This window comes from Thalia democratica, unplaced genomic scaffold, assembly GCF_965202585.1.
Source record: "Thalia democratica unplaced genomic scaffold, ktThaDemo2.hap1.1 HAP1_SCAFFOLD_649, whole genome shotgun sequence".
NCBI classification, from domain to species: domain Eukaryota; kingdom Metazoa; phylum Chordata; class Thaliacea; order Salpida; family Salpidae; genus Thalia; species Thalia democratica.
In genome coordinates this window covers 21812-47402 of record NW_028139651.1, presented here as the reverse complement: position 1 = coordinate 47402, position 25591 = coordinate 21812, and the positions used below count along the sequence as shown (strand labels likewise).

General features: G+C 27.0%; 1 protein-coding gene across 1 annotated transcript in view; it reads left to right on the top strand.

The window, feature by feature from the left end:
* Positions 1 to 1899: 1899 nt before the first annotated feature.
* The window catches only part of LOC145846800 (transmembrane protein 131-like), a 33157-nt gene continuing 9465 nt past the window's right edge, over positions 1900 to 25591 (top strand). Inside the window, exons 1-28 of the mRNA XM_082953412.1 lie at positions 1900 to 1999; positions 2284 to 2420; positions 2767 to 2879; positions 4064 to 4129; positions 4266 to 4386; positions 6006 to 6119; positions 8190 to 8312; positions 8543 to 8623; positions 8870 to 9029; positions 9255 to 9311; positions 9912 to 10094; positions 10540 to 10654; positions 11628 to 11802; positions 12450 to 12674; positions 13178 to 13279; positions 13471 to 13611; positions 13952 to 14056; positions 14532 to 14575; positions 18916 to 19037; positions 19348 to 19465; positions 19698 to 19833; positions 20019 to 20201; positions 21363 to 21565; positions 21967 to 22106; positions 22302 to 22491; positions 22800 to 23025; positions 23840 to 23994; positions 24388 to 25091. Of these exons, the coding sequence (XP_082809538.1) occupies positions 1921 to 1999; positions 2284 to 2420; positions 2767 to 2879; positions 4064 to 4129; positions 4266 to 4386; positions 6006 to 6119; positions 8190 to 8312; positions 8543 to 8623; positions 8870 to 9029; positions 9255 to 9311; positions 9912 to 10094; positions 10540 to 10654; positions 11628 to 11802; positions 12450 to 12674; positions 13178 to 13279; positions 13471 to 13611; positions 13952 to 14056; positions 14532 to 14575; positions 18916 to 19037; positions 19348 to 19465; positions 19698 to 19833; positions 20019 to 20201; positions 21363 to 21565; positions 21967 to 22106; positions 22302 to 22491; positions 22800 to 23025; positions 23840 to 23994; positions 24388 to 25091 (4318 nt within the window). The 5' untranslated portion in view covers positions 1900 to 1920. The remainder of the gene's footprint in view (positions 2000 to 2283; positions 2421 to 2766; positions 2880 to 4063; positions 4130 to 4265; positions 4387 to 6005; positions 6120 to 8189; positions 8313 to 8542; positions 8624 to 8869; positions 9030 to 9254; positions 9312 to 9911; positions 10095 to 10539; positions 10655 to 11627; positions 11803 to 12449; positions 12675 to 13177; positions 13280 to 13470; positions 13612 to 13951; positions 14057 to 14531; positions 14576 to 18915; positions 19038 to 19347; positions 19466 to 19697; positions 19834 to 20018; positions 20202 to 21362; positions 21566 to 21966; positions 22107 to 22301; positions 22492 to 22799; positions 23026 to 23839; positions 23995 to 24387; positions 25092 to 25591) is intronic.

Here is a 25591-nt window from a genome sequence, read left to right as displayed (position 1 = left end):
CAAAACAAATCTTTAAATTTTATGTTTAAAATAAAAATTAGTAAAGAAAAATACTTAATAAATAACTTTTTATTCTAAAACCTATTTTAGATTTAGCTGATTAAAGTACGTTTAATAGAATATATATTTTTTTATCATATGCGAACGATCTTAAATTAAAAAACGCTACTACTTTATTCAAAAATATTAACACAAATATTACTAATCAAGCCAATTAAATTCTCATAAGTAATTATTCATAACAGTATTTTACAGTAACACAAACATTTTCTTGTGGTGTTTTAACTGGTATGTTTACTGTAAACTAAAGAAAGACTGTTAGCTTAAAAACTTTTATTAAAAAAAAAGAAAATCATTAAACGTAAAAAAACAAAAAATATTTTATAAAAGATTTTTTTTAGTCACAAGTTAAAAAATAAACAACTTTTAGTTGTTTAGTATGGAAACTGTAATAAAATTATTTATAAAAAAAAAGGGTGAACAGTTAAATAAACTGTTTTGAACTAATTAACTAGAGTCATTAATGTACTTTATATTTATTTTAATAAAAACATAATTACTTTTTTGTTAAATTTGTTTATGTACTTTTATTTTAACCGGATAACTAGTAAACGGTATTTAAAAGTCAGCACTCAGCAGCCAATCATGGTTTGTAGTAAATTTAGCTTCAACCACCAAACTTTTTCATGTTAGGGTATTAAAAAAATTGTATGAAATACAGTTAATAGTTTTAAAATAGTATATATAAAATAATAAAATTTAGTAATAACTTAATTAGTAAACCTTTTAAATTACTATATAATAAACGATATATTCTAGCTTTACTATAGTTAGTAATTAAATTTTTATGTAACACATATTTCCACAATGAACAAATTTTCTTCAACAATAATAAAATTAAATTTTACACACTCTAAGCTTTATCACACTATAGCTCGATGACCGAAAGGTCTTTCTCCACACCAATCCATCGACCTTAGTTGTGAGCGTTCACATTTTTCTTTCTTTCTTTCTTTCTTTCTAAGTAAATGTGGGTTTTTGAACTTTTCTCCTTTTTAAAATAAAAATAGTAAAATTATTTTGCTTGAGGTACAGTAAATAGTTCATTGTCATACGTTATATATGCTGAGTAGTAGTTCATATATACTTAAAATTTAGTTACAACTTTAGCAAAATTTTGTTTGTTGATTTAGATCAGGGTTTCCCAAACTTTTTTGCAAATGGCCCCCTTTAAAGAAATTGAAAAAGCTATGGCCCTCTTCAACAAGATTACTCATAAACTACCTTTTTTTTTAAATCTTTATCTGCAACTCGAGAATATCTAGTGTAAGTTCCTAAACTAAACCCCTAAGACCTTTTTTTTTCTTTGCTCTACATCTGCAACTCGAGAATGTCTAGTGTAATTTTCTAAACTACCATAAAAAACCCCTAAGACCTTTTTTTTTTCTCTTCATCTGCAACTCAAGAATATCTAGTGTAAGTTTCAAAGTATGAACTCATGGTCCCCCTGTGGCTCCTTGACTGCTTATGGCCCCCCTCTTACCCCTTTGCTGCTTGTGGCCCACTTTGAGAAACCCTGATTTAGATTATAAAACTCTACTGCTCCCTAGTTAAGTAGAAAAGTAATTTTGAAATAAAATACTAACTATAAAAACAATTGTTTACTTCATCATTTATAAAGTCTACAAAACCAATGCAGCAATGTATATTATAAAATACAAACTAGAAAATTATTTGTTACTAGTATCTAAGTAAGTCATAAGACTTTTCCTTTTTATAAAGTTTGATAAAACATGTTTTTATCACAATTGTAAACTTTTATTTTTTTACACTTGTTTTTATTATTAAGATTAAAAAAATGTTTATTGTGCTTTATAAACTTTTGCAGAGATAAACTATAGTAAATATAAAAAAAAAAAAATGGAGTTAAAAATTGAAGCTGTATTTTTTATGTTGGTGTTCTTACTTTCACTGTGTTCTAATTTTGTGAATGCTTTAGGTATGTTTTATTTTTTTGTGAATATTTAAACTAAAATAGTTTTATATGTACATATATTAATTAAACTTATGTTCTGTTTAGATTTTTCTTAATTTTGTAGAAGTTAATTTTATGACTGCTAATATAGTTTTTATAATCAACAGTCATAACTATACTTTTTAAATAAAGATTAAAAAACTGCAACCATCTAGTTGAAAAAAAAATCAATACTATCTAATATTTGTTATGAATTACAATTTAATGAATAATAATGTAAATTTTTTTTTTATCAATTTATTTTTTAGGGGAGATGAAGTCAGAAATATTAAGTTGGGATTATGAGAGTGAGGATGATAGTAGCACAATTATAGAGCATGTGCAAGTTGAAATTAAGCAAATGCAAGCTATGATTTCATTTAAGGATGAAAGTAGTCACAGAAAAGTAGTTATTTTATTTTACAGTATTGCAACTTTATTTGTTTCAAAATTATATAGTAGTTCTTAAGTATTTTCCAAACATATTCATTGTAAGTAAGTTAATTTTTTATTAAATTTTCCAAGATTTTTACAAAAGTATGTGTTATTGTAAAGATTTTTGTACTACAAATTAATTTTTAATTAAACAAAAAAAAAAAAAAACTTCAAAGTAAAACAAAAGTTGAAACGCATTAATGATTTTTTAAAGTTTTAGTTGAATTAGGTAAAATAGTTAAGGTAGTTTTTACATTTTGTTCTGATAAATCTATAGAAAAGTAAATATGAATAATAAAAAAAACTAATAATTATAGCCACCGGATGATATAGCAAACAAGCAATTACAGCTACTAAGAAATCTGCTTGATGCTATAACAGATGAACAAAAAAGTATTAGTAGTTCTTTGTGTGAAAATACAGCCTTGAGGTATTTTTTTTTCATTAAAAATGTTTTATTTATTTCAAATATAACATTGACAGAAAGTAGAAAATTATATCTAGTTTAATTTTTTTTATATAAAAAATTTTTTTTCCAAATTTGCTTGCTATTGTTTTAGTGCTTATTGCACCAATTGTCAAAGCAAATTAAAGTTAAGTTTGTTGGTGAAATTATTATAAAGTTTACTAAAACATTGTGAGGCAATAAAAATAGTTTAGTTAGTTGATATTTTCAAATACATAAGTACATAAGTTTTAAGTTATGATTCAATTTTTAAATAAATAAATTTTACCTCAGACGTTTTGTGTCAAAACTTTATTCCGACTAACGGCGTTTCACTGCTCTCAAATAAATTTAAGAACAGATCTACGGAGTCTCAAAAAAGCTCTAAGAATAGACTATTTTTAGAGCTTATGTCTATTATTAGCTTAGGTTTATTCTTAGAGCTATTTTGAGACTCTGTAGATATTTTCTTAAATTTATTTGAGAGCAGTGAAACGCCGTTAGTCAGAATAAAGTTTTGACACAAAAACATCTGTGGTATATCTTCTGATAAGTTTAGCTTATCAGGATCTCCAGGATTTAACACCTTTTAACGTTACATCTTATAAATAAATTTTATTTATGTTTGTACTCTTTTTAATTTTTTATTTACCAATAGTTTTTTTTTAATAATTTTTTTGACTTAATATCTCTTCAAGCTGCTTAAATAGACAATTATAAGCAATTTTGGAAAAAAGTTTTTTTTTATTCAAAATATTTAGCTCTGCAATAACGAATTGCATATAATAACTGTGACAGTAATCAATCCAAAAAAAACTAAGTATATCCAGTTTTATATGTTTTTTACATCTTAAACCATTTAATGTCTTTGATTTTTTAATTTTTAAAAGTGATGTTATGTAGATTTTCTTCTATTTAATGCAATGCTTTAAGAAATAACTACATCACAGCATCTATCATTAAACTATGCTTCTTAATTAAAAAAATTTTCGTTCTAGCTATTTAGCTTATTAGCTATAAGTTATCAGGTTTATTTTTAGATATTTTATTTTTGTAAAATAAAATTAGTGGTATCTGTACAAATTAAAAAAATAATATTTTTACTTAACATGATCTTTATAAAAAGTTATGTAAAGAAATGTTTATACATAAATTTATTGTTAACACAGAGATGAAGGAACAAAAACAATAGGATTTTTAGAATTTAGTCCTCCATACATAGACTTTGGTCACCAGTAAGTTTTTTTAAATTTTCACAGTAAGTTGTATAAAGTATTTAAAAGTAACTCTGAAATATTATTTATGAGTATCGAAAGTTAACATCTGATTTATGATACCAATAAAAATAACAATGTTTCTTATTAATTACAGAGAAATAGGTACAGTTACAACAAGAGACATCATTATATATAATAAAATGGACAAAGATGTTGAGTTGAATTCGATTGCTGGCTCTACTCCGCACCTACATGCGTCTTTCTTTGGAAATAAGGTTAACGCATAATTTTGTATGAGATCTTATATGATTTAAAAAAATAATTTTTGTCAGAGTGTTTGAAATTTTAGCATGCTGTGCTGATGCCTAGTAATATTTATCTACAGTTTTTAGTATTATAAACAGATCATAAAAAATTAGTATTTAGTTTTTTTCTGGACATGTTGGGCGAGATTTTTCTGTAAAAATGTCCGGATAAGTACAAAAAGTTATTTTTATAAAAGAACAAACTGCTGTATTTAGTGCAATACATAATAAAAGCTCAGCTCCTCATTTTTTTTACTTTAAACTTTTTAAACTTTTTTTCACTTATCAAAATGTTGTACAAAGTGACCTTCTTATGCTAAATTGCTCAATTATTAAAGACTTTAACAGAATATTTTTACCATTTTACAAACTTCTGATTTATTTTCAATGGTTAGTGCAACTCGTTTTCTTTTTTTGAAGTCTTGCCATTTCTAAAATCTGGTATGTTGAGTGTGTTAAACAACTTATATAACTTATAAATATAAAAAGTTGTCAAAAAGTGAAACATAAAATTAACAGTTTTACATTATTATTTTTAAAACTTAGAATTTGTTAAACTATTAAAAAAACATTTAAAGTTAAAAAAAAAATGTTAAGTCATATTTAAATTGTTTACAAAAGTTTTAAAAACTGACTTTATATACAAAGGTTTTTTATAACTAAACTAGTTTTGAACAAAGCTTAAATGTAAGCTTCAGTAATATGATTACGTCATAATAATGAAACAAATTGCAGATCTTATTAAATCCCTTAACATTTTCTTACAGTATGAAAGCTTAAATATTTGTATCACACAAAAATGTTTGTGTTTGATATTGTGTTATTTTTGAATTTTTTTCTTGACTAAAACTGTCCGGATAAGCGAATAAGCACTGTATTGCTATTTACTATTTGATTTTGAAATTTTTTATTTTTTGTTAATTTTCTGTAAAATTCACCTTAAAGTATGCGTACTATTTATTAATAGCTTTTTTATAAAGTATTCAAAATACTTATTTCATACAACAAATGAAAGCTAGGCCTGTTGAATAAATTTTAAAGCCGAAGTCTATAGCTATGAATAATGAACATGCAGTATAACCATGATTCGACGCAGGTTCAAAATATATAGTTACTTCGTAGAAAACTGAGTTTTATAGTTTAAAATAACTTGAATTGCCATATCATTGCTTTTCTTGTTTCGGTGCTAGAATACTTGTTGCTACTTTTTTTAGGTCTTAAACTTAAAATTTTGTAGTTTTTTTGAGTTTTGTTAAAATTTAGATAGAGAAACTCATTGTTTATTTAACCATTAACAAGGTTATTTAATCACAACCACGATAATTTTAAAGTTATTATCTGTCTGAAAAATAAAAACAGCAAACTTTAATATAATGATAACATTTTATGTCCGGTAAAATATTATATTGAAACTGATTATTAAGCTACTTATTAGCATCAATTTACACTAACAACTAAAGTTTTAGAATATATTTGTTGATTGTATATATAAGAACATAATAATAATAAAAAATCTATAGTTATAATCTTTATTTTACAAAAAAAGATTATGAAACAACTTATAACTGAAAAATTAAAAATATGTTTAGATATTAGCAACTGGTGGTAATACATCGTTTCAAACTATTTTTAATCCAAGAAGTTCTGGAAATGTTGAAAACACTATCTATATAGATACTTCACAAGGAAGATTTTCCTATCAGGTATGTTTGAATTTCATTTTAAAATTTTGTTTTTATTATGCATTTAAGATAAAAAATCTTTAACTATACATATAGTAAAACTATTCGATGAAATCCACATAAAGAAGTTGGTTAAACAATGATTATTTTTACTGACAACCAAAATTAGTTAAATAGTATCATAATTCTAATCAGTAAAGACAAATTTTTGAAGTTGGATAAGCTATTGATGATTTTTTTAGCAAAAATAGTTATATTTAGCTTTTATATAAAATACATTTTAGCTTATAAGTAGACAACATCTAAAGCTGTTAGCTTAGCTTATACTTAAGCTCAAGACTAATAAAAGACTAGTCGATTAATGGGTTTTTGATATTTACTATATAAAATTTTAAATGTGTTTATATATATATTTTTAAAGCAGGGATTGCATTTATGAACACAGTTTTAATGGAATGGTTATTTTCAAATTTGCTATTGTTTTTAATATATTTTAAAAGCTAACTTAAAACAATGCCGAACAAAACAAGTCTATACACATATAACATACATCCCTAGCCTATCTTTTGCAAAAATTAGAAAAAAAATAGCCTAACATTTAATCCTCCTTACACAAACAGTATTTATTTCAACTTAAAAAAGATGTTTTAGCATCAATTCATAAATGAATAACTTATAAAATTTGTTAGAAAACACTTCTGTAATTGTAACTTTTATCTACGTGAAATACTAAACTGCACATACTACCTAAAATAACAGCTCTTGCTACAGACTACGGCCCGGGTTTTTTCTTAGTATAGGTATCCTTACCTAAAAGTTCTAATAAGATCAAAACTAGATTCGAAGTCTGTTATTGGATTTGTTTTTGTTCTTTCAGTCTAGTGTTAAATTTTAGATTTAGGAAGTAACTTCTTGGCAATGCTGATGAGTTTTAATAATTTTAGTTGTATTTGTAAACTATAACTGTATATTTATTTTACAGTTACAAGCATCAAGTTTACTTTTCTCATATATAATTGTAAAATTTGATTTCTTGGTACTTATTGAAAGACTCTGTTTTAAAGGATAGTACTGATAAAAAATACTTTAAATATAAAATGTATTTTAATGAAATCTTTTCAAATTCTTTTCATTTTTAATATTATTAATAAAGTTTTAAATTCAACAGTAAGTTTATAACTTTGTTATTTTAAGAACCCTCAATTTGTAGAGATTTATTTAGCTTTTTCGTTAATGTCATCACTAGTATATTTTATGTTGTGTTTGACGTGCCTGCATTATTTTCCTGAGTGTTTCATATCTCATATCTCTCTTATGTAAAACTGCATCTTTAAAAAAATCTGATAAAGGGAAAGCTGAGATTTAAACACTTGAGTGAATATTTTAAAAGTTCGTGCAGCTTCAGAAGCCACTTTGTTTATGCGAGGATATTCGATTACACCTAATATACTTAGTTTGTTGATAAAATGGTTTCAGTGAAACAAAAATTACATAATTCGGTTAATAAATGAGATTACTTAATCTTTTATTTTAAATATCATATAAAGTTATACTTTAGATTAAACTTAATTTTTATGATTAAATTTTTATACGTATACAAAGTACACAACTACAAATTACTTTAGAAAAAACATTTTGAAATCGTTTTAAAATTACTGATAGAAATCAAGTAAAGGTGGCTTAGAAGTTTAAATCACAAAATAATAACTAGGAAATGCAAGCTTTCTAAAAATCTGTTTTTACCTTTAGATGGCCAAATATTCTCATTTTCTTTTGTCTTATCAATCTTTTATATAAATGAACTTTCTATGTAATTAGTGAAGCATTAAAGAACAAGTTCGGTAAATACTTATTTGAAAAAGTTTAATTTTATTTGTTGACTTAAAAGTTTTATTTTATGCTACTTTATTTTAGATAATAACATTAAGGGCTTTTTAAGTAACCAGTATGTTAAGTTATTGTTTTAGTTTTAGGTGCCAGTTTTACTATTAGCATTTTAAAACTTATTTATATAAAAAAAAACTAATTAATAAAAACTCTTTAATATATTAATTGGTGTAAAATAAAAAATATAATCTTTACATTATTTAGTTGTTTGGAGTTGGGCATCCGAATCCATACCGGTTTAAGCCGCTTACGAGTTCTTCTGTATTTGTCAATAGTTCTTTTTCTCCATTACTAACCATTTTCAATCCAACTTCTTCGCCTATACAAGTATTGAATTCATTTTTTTGTTATTAAAAGGGAATCAGTACTAATTTTATACGAATAAAAATACGTTTTAAGGTTTACTTAAGTAAAGCTCATGTATATAAATAAGCTCATGCTTAAATTTTACAACTTAAAAAGAAAAATTATAAAGAAACTGATGGTTTTTTTATAACTATGATTTACTATCATTTCCACTTATATATGTTTACATAATAAAAAACTCTCTACCATAGGTGAAAGAAGTATATAGTTCGTCGGTTAATTTGCATCTGCAATTACCTGACGGCCAAGATTCAGCTGACACTTCTGCATGGGTTTGTTTTAACTTAAAATATTCACTTATGTGTTAAAATATTTTTGTAGTATGTATTCAGTGATACGTATCAGTTTCTGCTGAAGAATAACTAAGCTTGTATTATAATTTATAAAATCAGTGTAAAAAAGTTTCAGTTGTATAAAAAATGAACATCCGAAATTTAAATAGTTTAAAAAATTGTACGTATATTATGTAATTTTTTTGTTTTAAGTTGTTTTTTGAATTATCACTTAATGTTATTTAGAAAGTGGAGCCTTACGAAACTAAATCTTTAATGCGAGTTTACTATATTGTGTCAAATTTAAATACTTTCGGTAACCGAACAGCATATATTAATATTCGGGCTGAAAGTGAAAATAATTGCACGTTGTTTAAAGTTCCCATGGATGTCACTATCACTTCCAGTTAGTTTTTTAAAATATATTTTCATAATTATTTACCAAAAAACGTTAAAAATAACAACAAAATTTAAATAATATTTCTACATATAAAGTGTTTGTATATGATATAAAGTATGAAAAAAAATATTTAACTATTTAAAATAAAATTTTATAATACACTTTAGTTGATAAAAGACTTTGCTAAAAAGAATCATATGTGGCATGTCTAAATTAATAGTTTTTTAACAGAACCTGGTATATATTTTTCAATGGATTATTTGGATTTTGGTACAATGAGATCCGGAGGTAGTTTTTTTTTAATTAGTTTGAATGTGAATCAGTTTAGCTTCTTCTATACAAATGTTTTATTTACATGCTGAAGCGTTAAGTACAATTTCTTGTTAGATTTTATAGCATTGAAATAGTTTTTTTTTCTTGGTTTAAAGTTAATTTATATAATAATTTTTTTTTAAGTTTGTTTTTGTATTTATAAACTAAAAAAACATTTATTTAATATAAGTATTTGTATTAGAATTACTTTTATATAATTATTTCTCTTTTTTATTTATTTTATAACTCATAATCTTAGTATAAGTGAAAAATTTATCTTTTAATTGTATGTCAAATAAATTGTTTAAAGAATAGAAAATTAAAATTTTACATCTGCTTTGTTTTGTTCATAAAGTGTAGTAAAATGCTTTTAAAAAGCGTGTAGTTTATGTAGTCCACTTATACATAATATATGTAGTGTTTTTTGAACTAGTACATTATAATAATGAAGTGGTTAGTACTTTTTTAAGAGTTAGTTTTAAACAATTTAGTTAAATCAGTGTTATTGCCACTTATATAGAAAGTTAAAAAGTTACAAGATTATGAACGGACTTTTAATTATTTTTAAATTGACAGACGAAAAAAGAATGCTGTCAGTGTACATGCTGAACACAGGAGATCGTGAAATTACCATAAAAAGCATAAAAGTGGAAAAGAAAAAAGTCAAGAGGGAAGAACCGTTAGAGATACAACTCACACAAACGAAAATACCCACATCAAAACAACAATTTGTGCTTGCTGCCAATGTTACGTTTAATCGTAAGTTTTGAATACTTTAGTTTCTAACTAGAATTCAAACAGTTCGTGGTATACAAACAGTGGTATTATTTAAAACATTTGTTATTAGGATAACCTTTTAAATTTTTGCATGTTTTATGATTCAAGTATACAGTTAGAAATTAGTTAAATAACAAATTGATTTTGAGCCATAGTAAATTAGACTATTTTTGATTTTTGTGGTTTTAATGATGAAATAGTTTGGCACATCTCGTTAAATATTGTAGCTAACATAAATTTTCAAATTTACCAAAAGAGTAAATAATCATAAGTATATAAGACTTATAGTTTTATACATACAAAATTACTTTTAAATAACATCTCAAAAAGTTAAAGTGAAGTACAGGCAAGGTATAACATATTTTTAAATAGTTCTATTCTTAACTTTTTTTTTATTAGTATTAACAAATGATTTTTTTATTTACAGCTGAAAAAGTTAAATCAAAGCACAGGCAAGGTTGTTATGGTAACTTAATTATAGCGACCTCAAGTGCAGAACAGCCATATCTTTATTTGCCTTATAAAGCCGTTGTCTACGACGGGTAATTTTTACTAGTTTTTATTTAACTGTATAAACATTAGTAATCTTTAATTAGTTTGCGGGGCTAGATTATAAGCCAATTTAAAATGATGAAGTTTTTTAAAACTTTTAACAGTCTTTAATAATAGTGAGAAAATATCTTACAGTATTTCAAAGAAGCTTGCTTAGAGAGATATCTAAATAAATAATAATAAATTTTAGTCCAAAATAATTATATGTTTTCTAATTAAACACATGTATTTGGTATAATATCATACTTTGTAATAAACATTTAATTTTTTAATGCTCTCTCTCTCTATATATATATATATATGTTTTAAAATATTTATGTTTTAAAATGTTATCACAATGTACAAACTGAAGATCCGTTCTGTTTAACAGAATAGTGAAACAATTGTATTTGTAAAGCATTGTGTTTTGTTAATATATATATATATATGTATAGAAAATAATGTGATTTTATAAAATTAATCACTTTCAATAGAGCCCGCTTGAAGGGCTTTTGAATGATTTATAAAAAAATTCGATTTAAAAAAATACAAAAAATACGTTTCATAAACAAAATATATATGTATGCTAGCTAAAGGGTGTAATACAAACACAGATGTATGAAGTAGAATATTGTTTATAAGTTTGTTAATTTTGTTTTCATTATTAACTCATGTGACAAACACATGATAACTATCTGTATTTGTCTTACTTAACAATTTAATTAAAGTTGTTAAACAACATAATAACGTTTTTTAACGAGGAGTATATAATTTATTTAAGTCAAATGTACATATTTTCAATAGCAGATAAAAAACATTGACTATATATTTTAAATATTGTATAAAGTTTTATAAACACGAATGAAACGTATCTGAGTAGCATAGTTTTATAGTTGTGCATAAAAAAAAACTTATTATTTTACCTGTTACAAAATTTTACGTAAGATCAAAAGTAAAAACTTGTAAATGATTTTAAATGCACAGCACGCTCGGTTGGAACGAGACTACCACCTTGATCGGGTTGCCGAAGTTTAAGGACGACGGAGACAGCGTGGTTGAGAGAACAATCGAAATGATGAATTCGTTTACGTTTGACGTTTTGCTGCACCGGATAGATGTGCACGGCAACGGCATGACTAGCAACGACCCCATTGTACAGGTATAATGAAGTGTAAACCATACAGGGCAGATTTATAATTTATTGCATGTACTGTTTGAATTTATCATCAATAAAAGATTTGTGTTTAAAAAAAATATATTTTCTATTGAACAAACCTTTTAAAATTTACGTCAAAGTTGTTCATTTACAATGTGAATTTGTTAAGTTTGTTGATACTAACTATTTTTTGTCTGTACACTGTTCTAAAAAAACTGATTTATGAAAATTTTGTGATAAATAAAAATAGCTTTAAAGTAGATATGTATCATGTTAACAGTTTTGTTTCTTGAAGTTTCTTTGAAATGTATAATTTTGTTAGTTCTGGATTTTTTTTCATCTATACAAAAGTAAGAAAGGGATTTAAATAACAAGTATAAGTATCCTTAAATAAATATAAGCTAAGTATTCTATTGAAAAAATTCTTAATTACCTAAATAGGTAAACTTTTATATCAAAGCTAAAGTAATGTTTTAGCCATTGTTTCATTTAATAGTATTAGTTTGAAACATTTTAAAAAATAAGAATGTTTGTAACGTCCCATGACAGTAGAATTACTATCTTGCAGTTGTATAAATAAACATTTATGATTTAAATAAATTTAAATTAAAGGACAAAATGCAATCAATTCGATTATATTTCTCATCCAGGTTGAAGAGCTCGGCACTAAGTTGAAGTCTGCGACGTCGATAAAAGTCAATGTCAAGTTGACCGCCCGTCACATCAGCCCCTCTTTCAACCTCGTTTGCAACATGACAGCCGCCCGCAACGCCATGAAGAGCACGGGGTCCACTCTGATGAATTTGCAAGCTGTCGTGAACACCAACATATCTTCCTTTACTGTTCCAATCACAATATACAGCAATTGGCTGCAGGTAATTCTATTTTACTCGCAAAGTTGAAAAAGATCTTTTCTTGAAACTCATATAAAATAATAGTTTCTAAAAGTAGTAATCATTTTTAAAACTTAACATCAAAACTTTAACTCGATGAGTAATATTAAACTATATTTTAATTTCAGTACAATTAGAAAACCTAGGCCTGAAAAAATCTGGATTTTTAAAGAATTTTTTACATATCAAATAATGAAATTCAATATCTTTATAATATTTAAGACAGTTTTTAATCTTAAGTTTAATTTTATAATAAAAATGGACAATAAAACTTTTACTATCAAAAATCTTGTAAAAACTCAGAAAACCTGGAAAAAAATTTCAAAAAACTTCTAGCAAACCTGTATATAAAACAATAACACTAATTTAGTATTACTTTAATAGAATTGTTGTTATATTTTTTTGACATAAAAAAGTTATATCTATTGAGAATTACTCAAGTATGCTTTATCCTAACTATAGATTTCAAAGTAAACATTTTTTAGTATGAAACACAAGACAAAACCCAAATATTGGATTTTCAAGTTGTTGCTGTCAGGCAAAAACGGATGAAAACTATCAAAGTTATCAACTTAAACCCTGCGCCAGTGAGTTTATTATTCTTTAGTATAAATTTATGAGTTTCACATAAAACTAATAAAAAACATTAAATGGTATTTAAGCTATTTTATACTACTCTTTGAAAAAAGTTTGTAAACACAGTTTACGCAAAGCTATTCTTTGTAGTTATTAAAACAACAAGCTGAACAAATTTTACAACAACTGTTGTGCTTTCAAGGTCAACATAGAGTCAATCTACACGACGCTCAGCGGTCTCAAGTTGAAACTGCATTTGGACGAGGAGGAAGTGTCGATGGCGCAGGACAGCAGCGGAGACGACGTTGCTGAACACGATGTCGGCACGAATCAGATAAATAAAGTAGTTTTTCACTTATATATATATATGTATATGGATCATTGGTTTACCTATCTATTGATTTTTTTTTCAAGTAGATGTCGCAATAAATTACACTTTTTGTTTTATTATATACATTTATATGATTTAGCGCTTGATTGAATTATGATAACTATAGTTGTATACCTTTAACTAATATTTTTATATAGGTAGCTTTTTGTACACAAGTTTAAAAAATTCTATCTAAATTTTATCTAAAATTTTAGTTACTAGGAACATACTTTTATTTTAATGAAATAAAAAGATTATTTAAAAATACTGTAATAAAATGCTTAGAATTTAATTCTACTTTAATTTTTAAAAGGTAGTAGTAAATGAGAAAAGCAACCTTACGTTGGATGTTACGTTCACAGCGCCACCTAATGAGCAAAGCTACACTGGGCTTCTTATAATTGAGACCAATTATGAGGTACAAAATAAAATATTTTGATATTTACAATTAAAGAGTTTATGGTATGGTTCTTTATTAATTTTTTGCTTAGCTAATGATTCACAGAACTAGAATATTCCTTGAAATAAGTACACTTTTGTATCTTTGCTTTAAAAATGTATAATTATTTAGTGTTCAAAATAAATGTTAAGTAAGTATTTTATTTTTAATAGATTAAAATTTCTTAATTTGTTAAAGATATAATTTTAATACTCTTTAACTAAAAGCACTTGTTTTATTAGTTACTATTTAAACAATATATCAATAAACTGTATTTATAAAAATTAACATAAAGTAGTTTCCTAAAAATATCTGAATTGATTTAAAAACGTATTTTGTAAGCAACTTCCTATTTTTATATGTTGTCAAAAGTTTAAAATAAACTTAAAAGTACCTTTATTGTAGCAAAGAAAAATTAAAATTTATAAAAATGTTTATTCAAACAACCTTGTAGACATTGCAAATAACGGTGAGAGGACAGGTTGAGTGGGGTCTTTGGTGTTTGAACCGGAATCTCTAACATTTCCAAGAAGTTTCCCTGTTAGTTTTTGAAATTACTCATATAGTTTTTCTTAATAATATGTTTCTTGATAGTAATAAGGTAAACAGTATTAAATTTGTATATAAAATAAGTTAAGTGTTGTACTTACTTGAAACTATTTATTGAAGATTAAAACTAATTCAGCAAGTTTTTTTCATTGTATGGAATTTAAAACTTTTATTGTATTATATTAAGTAAAAAGTTTATTAAAGTGAGTTTGGTAACAAATAAAAATTTGAAATAAAGTTGTAAAGAAGTGTTTTTGACAAGAAATCAGAATAAAAGTATTACGACAGGGTAAAATTGTGCATCAAACTTTGAAGATTTCTTCATCTTTCGCTCATTCAACTAAATTAGAAAGTTTCACGTCTAACAGCAAGCTTTTTTACCATCGGTTAGTTTAAATTAGTTACATGCTTTTATTTTCGTAATTTTTACTTTTGTGAATAAAGAATCTGGCATTAAAAATATATAGTGTGTGTGTTTGTATATAGATTTTACTATAGTTAGGGCGGGTGGGTGTCATTTTTGCACGATCGTCACTTTTGCACGAGCGTCACTTTTGCAGGAAGGGTCACTTTTGGACGAGGGGACACTTTTGCACGGCGACTCTTTTGCACGAGCGTCACTTTAGCACGAGGGGACAATTTTCCACGGCGTCACTTTTGCACGAGGGGACTCTTTTGCACGGCGTTACTTATGCACGAGCGTCACTTTAGCACGAGGAGACACTTTTGCACGGCGTCACTTTTGCACGGAGTGTCACTTTTGCACGAGGGGACACTTTTGCACGGCGACTCTTTTTCACGAAGGGTCACTTTTGCACGAGGGGACACTTTTGCACGGCGTTACTTTTGCACAAGGAGACACTTTTGCACGGTCGTCACTTTTGCACGCAGGTTCATTTTTGCACAGCGTCATTATTGCACGAGAAGACACTTTTGCACGGCGACATTTTTACGATAACAACTTTTTACGGCAGCATTGTTGCACAACGATACTTTTGCAGAACGTCACATTTTTACGATGGATTTTTTGCACAGCGACATTTTCGCACGATGACTATTTTGCAAGGAACATCAATTTTGCTTTTTGGTAAAAAGTTTTTTAGCTAGTACCAAATCTGTAACATAAAAAGAATCTGAAAACTAAAATTTTATAACATGCTTATATTAAAGGCAAATAATGAAAGATTTAAAGTCTTAAACAGTAAAAGTTAATGTTTGAAACAAACTAGCGAAAGAATAAAATAATTTTTTTTACAAAAAATTCATACCAGGGACAAAAAACTTACTTATTTAGAAACTAGGATAAAAAAATCTTTAAGTGTAAGTAAATTGTTCTAGTTTATTTTGAACTTTAATAAAATCAACAGCTATGCCTTTTTATATATTTTCGGTTCCAAGTTTATTGTCCATATGATGGACCTAGGCATCAAAACCTAGACCACTTAAACTGAAAGACACACAAAGAAAAAAATAAGAATAAACACAAATAGTTTATTTATTAAAACAAAGATAAAAACATAATTTGATATAAAATTTATAGGTTAACATAAAAAGCAAAGTTTTAACCACAAACTTATACTTATTTACACTTTGATGTAGAACGATCAACATCAATTATTTAAATGCATTAACCAACAACAAAAATAAAAACCTAACGCTGCAAGGACCTTAACATTAGACTGGCCAGATGAATAATCATTAAATACATTGAAAAATTACTCATTATTAATAGAGTAAAGATACGGCTAATAAAATTTAACTGTAAACTAAGTTAAATCTTAAAATTAAATCAACGGTTAATAAAATTACTTATTAAATTTACTAACACAAATATAATTCAGATAAAGCTTTTTTAACTTTAATCGAAGTTCTTTAAAGTTTTTGCAAGAAACTAATTCATTTGGTAGTTTGTTTCTTATTTCAAGTGACCGATAAAAATAAATCTGCCAAGCCTCATTATTGAAATATTGCAGCGGTTGAAGACTATTATTGTATATTTTTTTGAACATAAGTTCAAACTTGCAAATGTTACTCTCTCATGGGCTTATTATGATCTTGCAATTATAGTAATGAATTAATCCGAGTTTAAATCATGAAAAATGCGCTATTTCATTACTCTTTTTATTCTCACGCTAAGGTAAAAAAATAAAAAATAAAAAATATCAAGTAAAATTTGAAATACCTTTACGCTTCATAAATTAACTAATTTTTTTTTTTAATTTAACAATTGTTTAAAATTAAAATAAATTTAAAATATTTTTCTAACAACTATATAATATAATTATAACATAAAGAGAATATAAATAAAAAATAATACTCAAGATTCGTATTTTAAAGCCTTACTAAATTAAGTTAATCTTTCTGTTTAAAAATTAACGAGATTGAGATTATTTTTATTCAAAGTATTTAAAATTTATTTTTTTTAAATTAGAAAATGTGTGTTCATCTAGTTTATTTAAATTAAGATTATAAATATGAATTAATGAATTGTGGTACGTTAAAATATTGTTCTACGTAAAACTTCAAATAAAAACTTTTATATAAGAACTTTATTTAAGCACTTACGAGCTCTTTGACCGAAACTTAGTTGTAAAATAAACTCTTAAAAGAATAAACTTATAAAACTTTACATTAAAATTTTATTAAAAAACTACCACGTTTTATTAATTCAAAACAACTTTCGTTTAAAAGCGAATATTATTTAAGTTGACAAAAAAAATATTTTAGTTTTCATATGAGAAAAAACGATTAGAAGCGTGCAAAAGTGAAGTTCCGTTCGAAATTGACTGACTGTTTAAATTTTTTGCTGTTCATAAGTATATCCTCGAAAACATAATGCCGTGCGAAAGTGACGCTTTGCAAAAATGACACCATGCAAATGTAACGTCGCGCATAGTGACGCTGTGCAAAAGTGTCCCCTCGTGCAAAAGTGACGCCGTGCAAAAGTGTCCCCTCGTCCTAAAGTGACGCTCGTGCAAAAGTAACGCCGTGCAAAAGTGTCCCCACGTGTAAAAGTAACCCTGCGTGCAAAAGTGTCCCCTCGTTCAAAAGTGACCCGTTCCCAGTAAGGGCATAGGGGTTTCCAACATTTGTTTACAAAAATTAACATTGGCTCTTATTTGAAAACTTGGAGTATATACTATAAAAAACTTAGCAATTAATAAAAAAATTAATTAATTTTTGAGATATAATCAGTTTTGTAAAAAAATGATACAACTGTTTGGAATCAAAAAACTTTAAGGCCGATTTTCTCGGAGTTTCGAAAAGTTCAATTAAAATCTATCTTATCCTTCATTTTTTAAGCTATTAATCTCAAATTTTCACGAAATGTTTCTTCTATTTAAATAAAAGCGCTATTGTAATAATAAAAAATAAATAAATACTAAATTATGACCAAAAAAACAAAAAAAAAAATTATTTTTTAAGAAAAAAAATATATACTTAAAATTTTACAAATAACTTTTATAGAATTCTTTATTACTAAGTTAAGATTCAACTAAGTAAGTTTGAGAAAAATTGCTCAAAAATTGTGGGAGATGATATTTTTAGTGATATAGTCTTTTTCGACTTTTTTTTACCTCGCCCTTCCATTGGGACCCTGAAGATTTCTCCGACTCTGTCGCTTCATATCTCATAAACTTATTTTTATTATAAGAAATGATAACAAGCAACTGTTAAGTTAAAAATCTTTATAGATCAACATGTAAAAAAGCGCATGACCTTCTTATCCCCTTATTTAATACTGCTCTTTCGTGGTAGCCTTTTGAAGAAGATCTAATTTACTTACGAATCAAATGTTTTTTGTGTGGCATATTTCGCTTAATATATTTATAGACAAAGCAATAAGGACTAAGTAAAAAGGTTCAAAAAATCACATTTGCTGTTTTTGTAGTTTTATTTAATTCAACGATTTACCTTGAGGTATAATAAAATTAAAGTTTATGCAATACCAACAAAATTAGTTCTCTTTTTAATTTTGTTTTTGAGGTTGAAATTTTTTAAAGTCTTATATAGTATAAAACTATTTTTATAAAGTTTTTTTGTATTATTCAGACTTGAATATTTTTATAAATTTAATAACTTCATATATTTTCGATCAAATAAAACGTTGTAAAAGTTAATTTCAGCTGTTGAAAAACTCAATATATTTAGAGGTAGAATAAATATCAAGTCTTACGTACTTTCCTTATGTTTGTATCAACTGATCTGCTGCCACTCACACTTACTGTTGTTTTTTAATGATACAAATTAACTCATGCTCACTTTGACTTATCAACTTCAACTCACAGTAAGCTGAGAAGCAAAGAGTCGTGCGGAGGGAAGTTTGTGAAAAGCGGCAAAGTTTACTTCGACATACGACAGGAATGCAAGCTGAACGGTTGCTACACCACACTGCCATCTTCAACAACTCGTTAGTTTGTTTTTTATGTTTGTTTCGCAAGTTTTCCGTAGATTGTAAACTATTAAAATTAAGGAGTTATTTGTTTTTATTGTGGTTTATTGCGCAACCCAGGCACTAAAACCTGAGCCACTCAAACAGAATAAAAACGATGAAAAAATAGACAGAAGTTTGGTGAATATATTTTATAGTGTTTTACTGCTCACTAATTGTTTTCGTTCCTTTTGGTTTATTTGATAGTCAAGTGATTTATTTTTGTAAATATTATACATGTTGTAATAGTTTATAGATGTGCCAAATAGTTGTGATAATTTCTTTTCAGTTGGACATACATGGATTACAAGTTTAAGCTTAGGAAAAAGCACAAGTAGCATTGATGAAAAGTGCTATAAAATTTTAACTGATCGGTGGAACAAAGTTGTGAATAGCAATCAAGCTAAGTAAGTTTAGTTTGAAAACGAATTAAATATTTTTACTGCTACTGAAATATAATATAAAATTAAAATAAAATGTTTATAAAGTACATAGCTGCTTGAGGTAAAAGTTTTATACCTTTCGTAGTGCAAATAGAATATGTCTTTGTAATTGTTATATATTTATAATAAATTTATAATATCTGATCAAGTTTACCAAGCTGGAATTTTTATATTACAAAATAAATTACGTCAACAGAAAGGAAGCCACATTTACATTGATGACGTCATCACAGCAGACTTACCACTTGGACACCCGAGCGTCTTTGTATTGGCCGCATTTGGCTGACACCAACCATTACAAGTTTCCTAAAACCATGGTTGGACATAGCAGTGTTAGTCGAAACTATAGTTGATAGGTTTTATAGTAATACCTAAACTAAACATTGTTGAACTAAACAATTTAAGTGATAAAATTTAAGAAAATTAACAATTTTCAAATAATTTATATTTGTTTTAATAAAAGAAAGGTTTAAACAAACTAGTAAACATTTTTTTTAGTTATACAATATTGTTTCAGAATCTGGAGGTCAAAATAAGAAATCCATCAGACTTTTTTCTTGTAGTCCAGCTGACCACGTTATCAAATTATCCTCAATCTGATGACGTCATAAAGCTTTTGAACTTAACAACCGAACTTCCGTTCAGCAGTTTTGTTAGCAACGACTCGTCAGTATTTCAAATTAATCACAATTCAGACTTAGTAAGTTGTATTTTGTTTAAAATTAGTTTAAATTAATTTTTAAGGCCAATGGGGAAAGGTATTATTTTTATGAAGTTTAACATTGACCATTATATGAAAGCTTATAGTTTGACGTGTTATAGTTCAATTTTTATGGAAAAAATAATAATTATGTTTTGGGATAGTGTCAAAAATAGTTTTCGGTCTAAACATAAATGTATCCAAATATGTTCATTGTCAATTTTCTAGGAAGTTTCTTAAAAGGAATAAACTTTAAATTCTAATTTTCTGTTTTATAACAAAGTTTATATTTTCTGGAAAAGTTATTCGTATTTTTAACAAGAGGAGAGCAGTATATGTTTAATAAAAATATATTTAAAACGTTCTCAAGTATTTACATAACAAACAAGTTTGTTCAACTATTTTTAGCATTAATTTAAAATAAATCATTTAATAACAAAATTTATTTTTACTAGTAATAATAAAATGATTTATACAGAAAATTAGTTAGTTGTAAAAGTAGTTGTAAAAGATTTTATACGTTTTGTTTCTAAATCATCAGTTTAAATAATGTTAGTATTGCTTAAAAAAATTATAAATCAAGTTTAAGTTACTCACAGTGACTCAAGACATACAAATTTAAAAAATAAGCTTTTGTATCAAGTTATAACTAAGTTTTTACATGAAATAAATATTTTTTTTAAACCTTGTAGTTTCATGTTTAGGTTCTAAATTTAAGTGCCAAAATGTCAGTTAGGCTGTTAAAATAACATAAAAGTTCCTAAATATAAAAAGTTCTTTCAAAAAGACCAGTAAACGCTTGCTAAAAATATTTTTTTGTATCGTCCAGCAATGCACCATATAAGCTACAACTTTCTAAGTACTATTTAAGCTAATTTGTACTTACCATGATATTAAAGTTCTTACCTGTGTAACAATCATAACAAGTACATAAGTTTTTGTTTGTTTTAGTACAAAATATCATACTTGAGTGAGTTTGTGGCGATAAACTTGAAGCCAATCATGCAACTATAATTTAGGTACTTTAACAAAAAAAAATTCTTATTCTATACTAACAGAGGCTTTAACAATTTTTTTTTTGGTTTTTAACTCAGTAGGCCTCAATTTTTTTTTGTCAAATGCACATAAAATTTTAATAGTTTGAATTCGTTAAAATCACAGTACAAGAAGCAGAAACTACGCGAAGTTATGAACGGAAATAGCGGACTTACTTGGCTGAAAATTGCCTTCAATCTGAACTTGGACAACTGTGCGAACGATGAAAAATGCACCATAATGGTCCTTGAACCTGGCCAGCAGAGAACCATACCTATTCAATACAAACCTACTGTTAATACAAAGCATCATTCTTACATACTGATAAGGTAAAATGGAAGAAATTACAAAAACATTAAGACTGACATTTTTTCTAATTAAAAAAACTTAAGTAAAACTAACTTTTAGTATATTAGTAAAACCGAGCGATTAAAACGTTCTTACGCTTTGTTTTAATTTTTTGGTAAAGGTTTTGTTTAATTAATAGTTCCTGTTAACAATATTAACGCTTAATCATCTTTCAAAGTTAAGATTTTCGTATATAGTACTACATATGAAGTTGATTTTTGTAAATAAAATTTAAAGTAAGTCGATTTGTATGCTATGCTATAAAACTAGCTTTTATATTAGAAAATAATTTTATAAACGGATTAATTCTTGAAATTTAGATTTTTGTTATTAATGAAATTAGTTTTACAATATTTGTAACTCCATATCAATTACAAACTAGAAACAACTTAACTGCTTTGGAGCCAATTCACTTAATTGGAGATTCGTACATTGAAAAACTGAAAGTCGGATCAGTTGAACACCACCAGTCCCACATTAAAGACTTGAAGATTCAGTACACAGAATACTTGTTGCGAGACTGTTTACAGTATCCTAAAAACAATAGGCATAATTGTTAGTGTTTTTAAAATGTTTTGTAAAAAAATATTAACAATATATAATAACTGTTATAGATGGTTCATTTTTGAAAAGGTTAATGTGTTTCAGAATCCTATAAGTGTTTATACTAAGTATTATGTATTAAAGAATAAAAAATATTTTTTTGATTTATTTCAGCTTATAATGAAGGACCATACATTACCATCTTAAAAAAGTTTCAAGTAAAAAATATGGGACCTCTGCCTCTAGAAATATTGCATGTAGTTATAGATGATCAAGTTTGCGAAGGATACGGATTTAAAATTGTCAATTGCTTTGAGTTTGAAAATATTTTACAGCCCAACGCTTCGCAGGAAATAGTTATAAGGTTTTTTTTTTATACTAATTCTAAATATTGTGCCTTTTTTATATGTCCAGTTAGTTTTAAACATGCTAATAAAACATAAACATTTTAAAACTATATTTAATATTAATAAATCTTTTTTTATTCACTTTCTACTAGTATATAAAATTTAAATAGTTTTAGTTAAAAAAATAAAATAAGCATGTGCATTTCAAAACGGCTAATCGCCTGATTAAAAAGTATATGAAACGGTGAAAAATGCTGTTTGATTATTTTTACTGTTCTTTATTTTATTATTCCGTTAAATTTCAATCTCTTTTTCTTCGACGCAGGTTCTCTCCCGACTTCACCACGACGCAGGTCACTCGCACGCTCAAGTTCCTCACTGAGCAGGGAACGCTGTTCCAGTTCAACTTGAACGTCACGCTTCCCAGGAGCATGCTGCGAATATGCCAGCAGGCGATACCGAAGCACGCGGACGAGCTGACCATCGCCGTCGCCGCCCGGGTCATGGTCATGTTCTTTGTCGTAGGCGTGCTCGTCGCGGCCTACTTCGAGGTGATTTTAAGTTCATCTCACATTTTTGTAAAGTCTGTACGGTTTGAAATACAGGGTTGCCACTTTACCTGAAAACCTGGAAAAACCTGGTATTTGACAATCTAGGCTAAAATAACATGGAAAAACCTGGAATTTTAATAACTTTAACATTTTTAGTTGTAAAATTTTGATTTGACACAAAAAATCTATCATATAATTAAGATTTTTTGTCATCATCAAAATTTTTTTTTATTACAAAACACATTTAAAGTAACTTTAAAATATCTTTTCAATGCTATTTAACACAGTTTCTTTAATGGAAATTAATTTAAAACTGAAAATAGACCCAAAAATGTGTACTTTTAAAAACCTGGAAGAAATTTGGAAAACCTGGAAAAAAATTTGAAAAAATGAATGGCAACCCTGGAAATAACTTTGGTTTGGTAAAAGATTATAAGTATGTTTAAACCTCAGGGGCCGGAAAACTGCGGGCATCAGGCCAAATGTGGCTCGCCAAGCACGGTTCTTTTTAGCTAAAATACAATTTTTGTGTACTTTTTACTTTAGATATCACAATAAAGGTTTTTGATATAATAATAATAATAATAATAAGGAGAATAATCAACTCAGTTTTTAAATTTAATTGTCAAAACAATTGTTCACTCGTTGAATTTAAAAAAGGCTGCTGACCCCTCCTTTAAACAATTGATTTTGTAATTAAACATTTACTTTTTAGTGTTCATAATCTCATCGTTCGTTTAGTTTTTAAGTGTGTGACAAAACCTATTAAACAGAAAAAATAAAAAAAACTCTTTTTAAATAAGTGAAAAACTAGGCAAACGAAGTACTGGAAGCAATCATAAAATTAAAAGACGAGCAGCAAGCTCCTCTGATAAAACTAGCAATGGTAGATGGTTGTGTTCAATTGCCATCCACGCCTAAATGCGAAACTAACTGCGAACCAGTTGTCAATCCTTTGCATCTTGTCAAGTTAGTTTTACGAAATTTCAAAACACCAATAAAGACGTTTTTTTTTAACCTTTAAAGATCCTTTGTACTTGTTGTGTAGGTGTAAGTACAAAAGTTTTAATTTTAGTTGAAGGTTTTATAGGTTAAGTTATAACACTAATAACAACTGATTGTCTTTATTAAAACTTTTGTTTTATGCACATATCTACTCTGTATGTATACTTTTATATACAAAGCAAACCTTTGTTTGCCTACTTTTTTCTTTTAAAATGTTACTTAGTTCAGTAAAAAAAAACTTGAATTTAATCAAATCTTTAATACTTAGATAAATTATTTTCCTGCATCTGTTGTGTTCATATGAGTAAAAGCTTATTTTAACTGTTTTCATTCCAACGTTTATTTTGTTCCTTTTAGGATCCTACGCTACCTAGTCAGACTGCTAAAAGTTGTCATCCCGCGCAGAAGGGACGACTTGCACATCAATTACGTTAAACTCGAGAAAAAAGTTGAACCGACCATCGACATCATATGCTACCAGAACAAAAAGCACAACTCTTCTGCTAAGAACGGCTCTAGCGCAGAAGGCGTTTGCGGCAAAAACGGCGCGAGCGTCAAAAAGAACCAGCAGAAGCGGCCGAGCAGCTCGCCGGGAAGCCTGTCGCGCATGAGCAACACGCCGAGGAGGACCAGGGTCAGGCAGCAGCACAGGCTGAGCAAGCAGAACCGGGGCAGCAGCAGGTTCACCGACGAAGCGTTGAAATTTTTCTTGTACATTCCCAGATGCTTTCAGGCGTTCTTTTCCCGCGTGTGGTGCCGCGCGCGCGCTTTCTTCACACTACCTCAACACGACTTCTCGGCGAGGAGTCACGCCAAGAGCAGAGTATCAAAATTTTTTAAGTATTTTTCCTATCCACCGCACTCTTGTTCGTCGTCGGGCGACGGCTCGGCGTTGCAAGACGACGTTAAAAAAAATGCTGCTAAATGCAAAAGCTCTCAACAGGCCGCAAAGGTCAACAAAAAGAACAATCCCGTGCAGAACGTTGCTGCAGTCTGCTCCAATAGGAAAGTTTGCAGCACGTTGAAAAGTGAAAACGTTCAAAACAATAAAAAAGTTAAAGGTAGGTAATGTTAAATTGAATTTAAGTTAATTTTAAGGGATATGATTATTTTTTAGGGTAATCTTTTAATATACTTTATTTAAGGTTTTTATTTTAATGCTATAATTAGTTTTTATTAAAAAGAATTTATTAAACTTGAGTTAAATAGTTGTATTAGAATAGTTTTAAAATTAGATTCCAAAAAAATCTTATTATATTTTCGTCGATCTTTTTAAATAGTCTCATTTTTTGTTTTAAATTTTTATTACATACTTACATTTTAAAGCTTTTTAACCGCTTTAAAAATAACTCTCAAATTTTGAGGTCCGTCGCTTATATTACCTTAGAGTAGACAAATCTTATTAGTCTTTTGTAGTTTTTAATTTTTCATGAAAAATCACTGTGAAAAGTATCCATGATTTAAATTTATTCTTTATTAAAAATTGTATAAGTTGATTGTTAAATAGTTTTATGTTTAAAGTAACCAACATTATTTACTTAAGGCGTTATTAATAGATGTT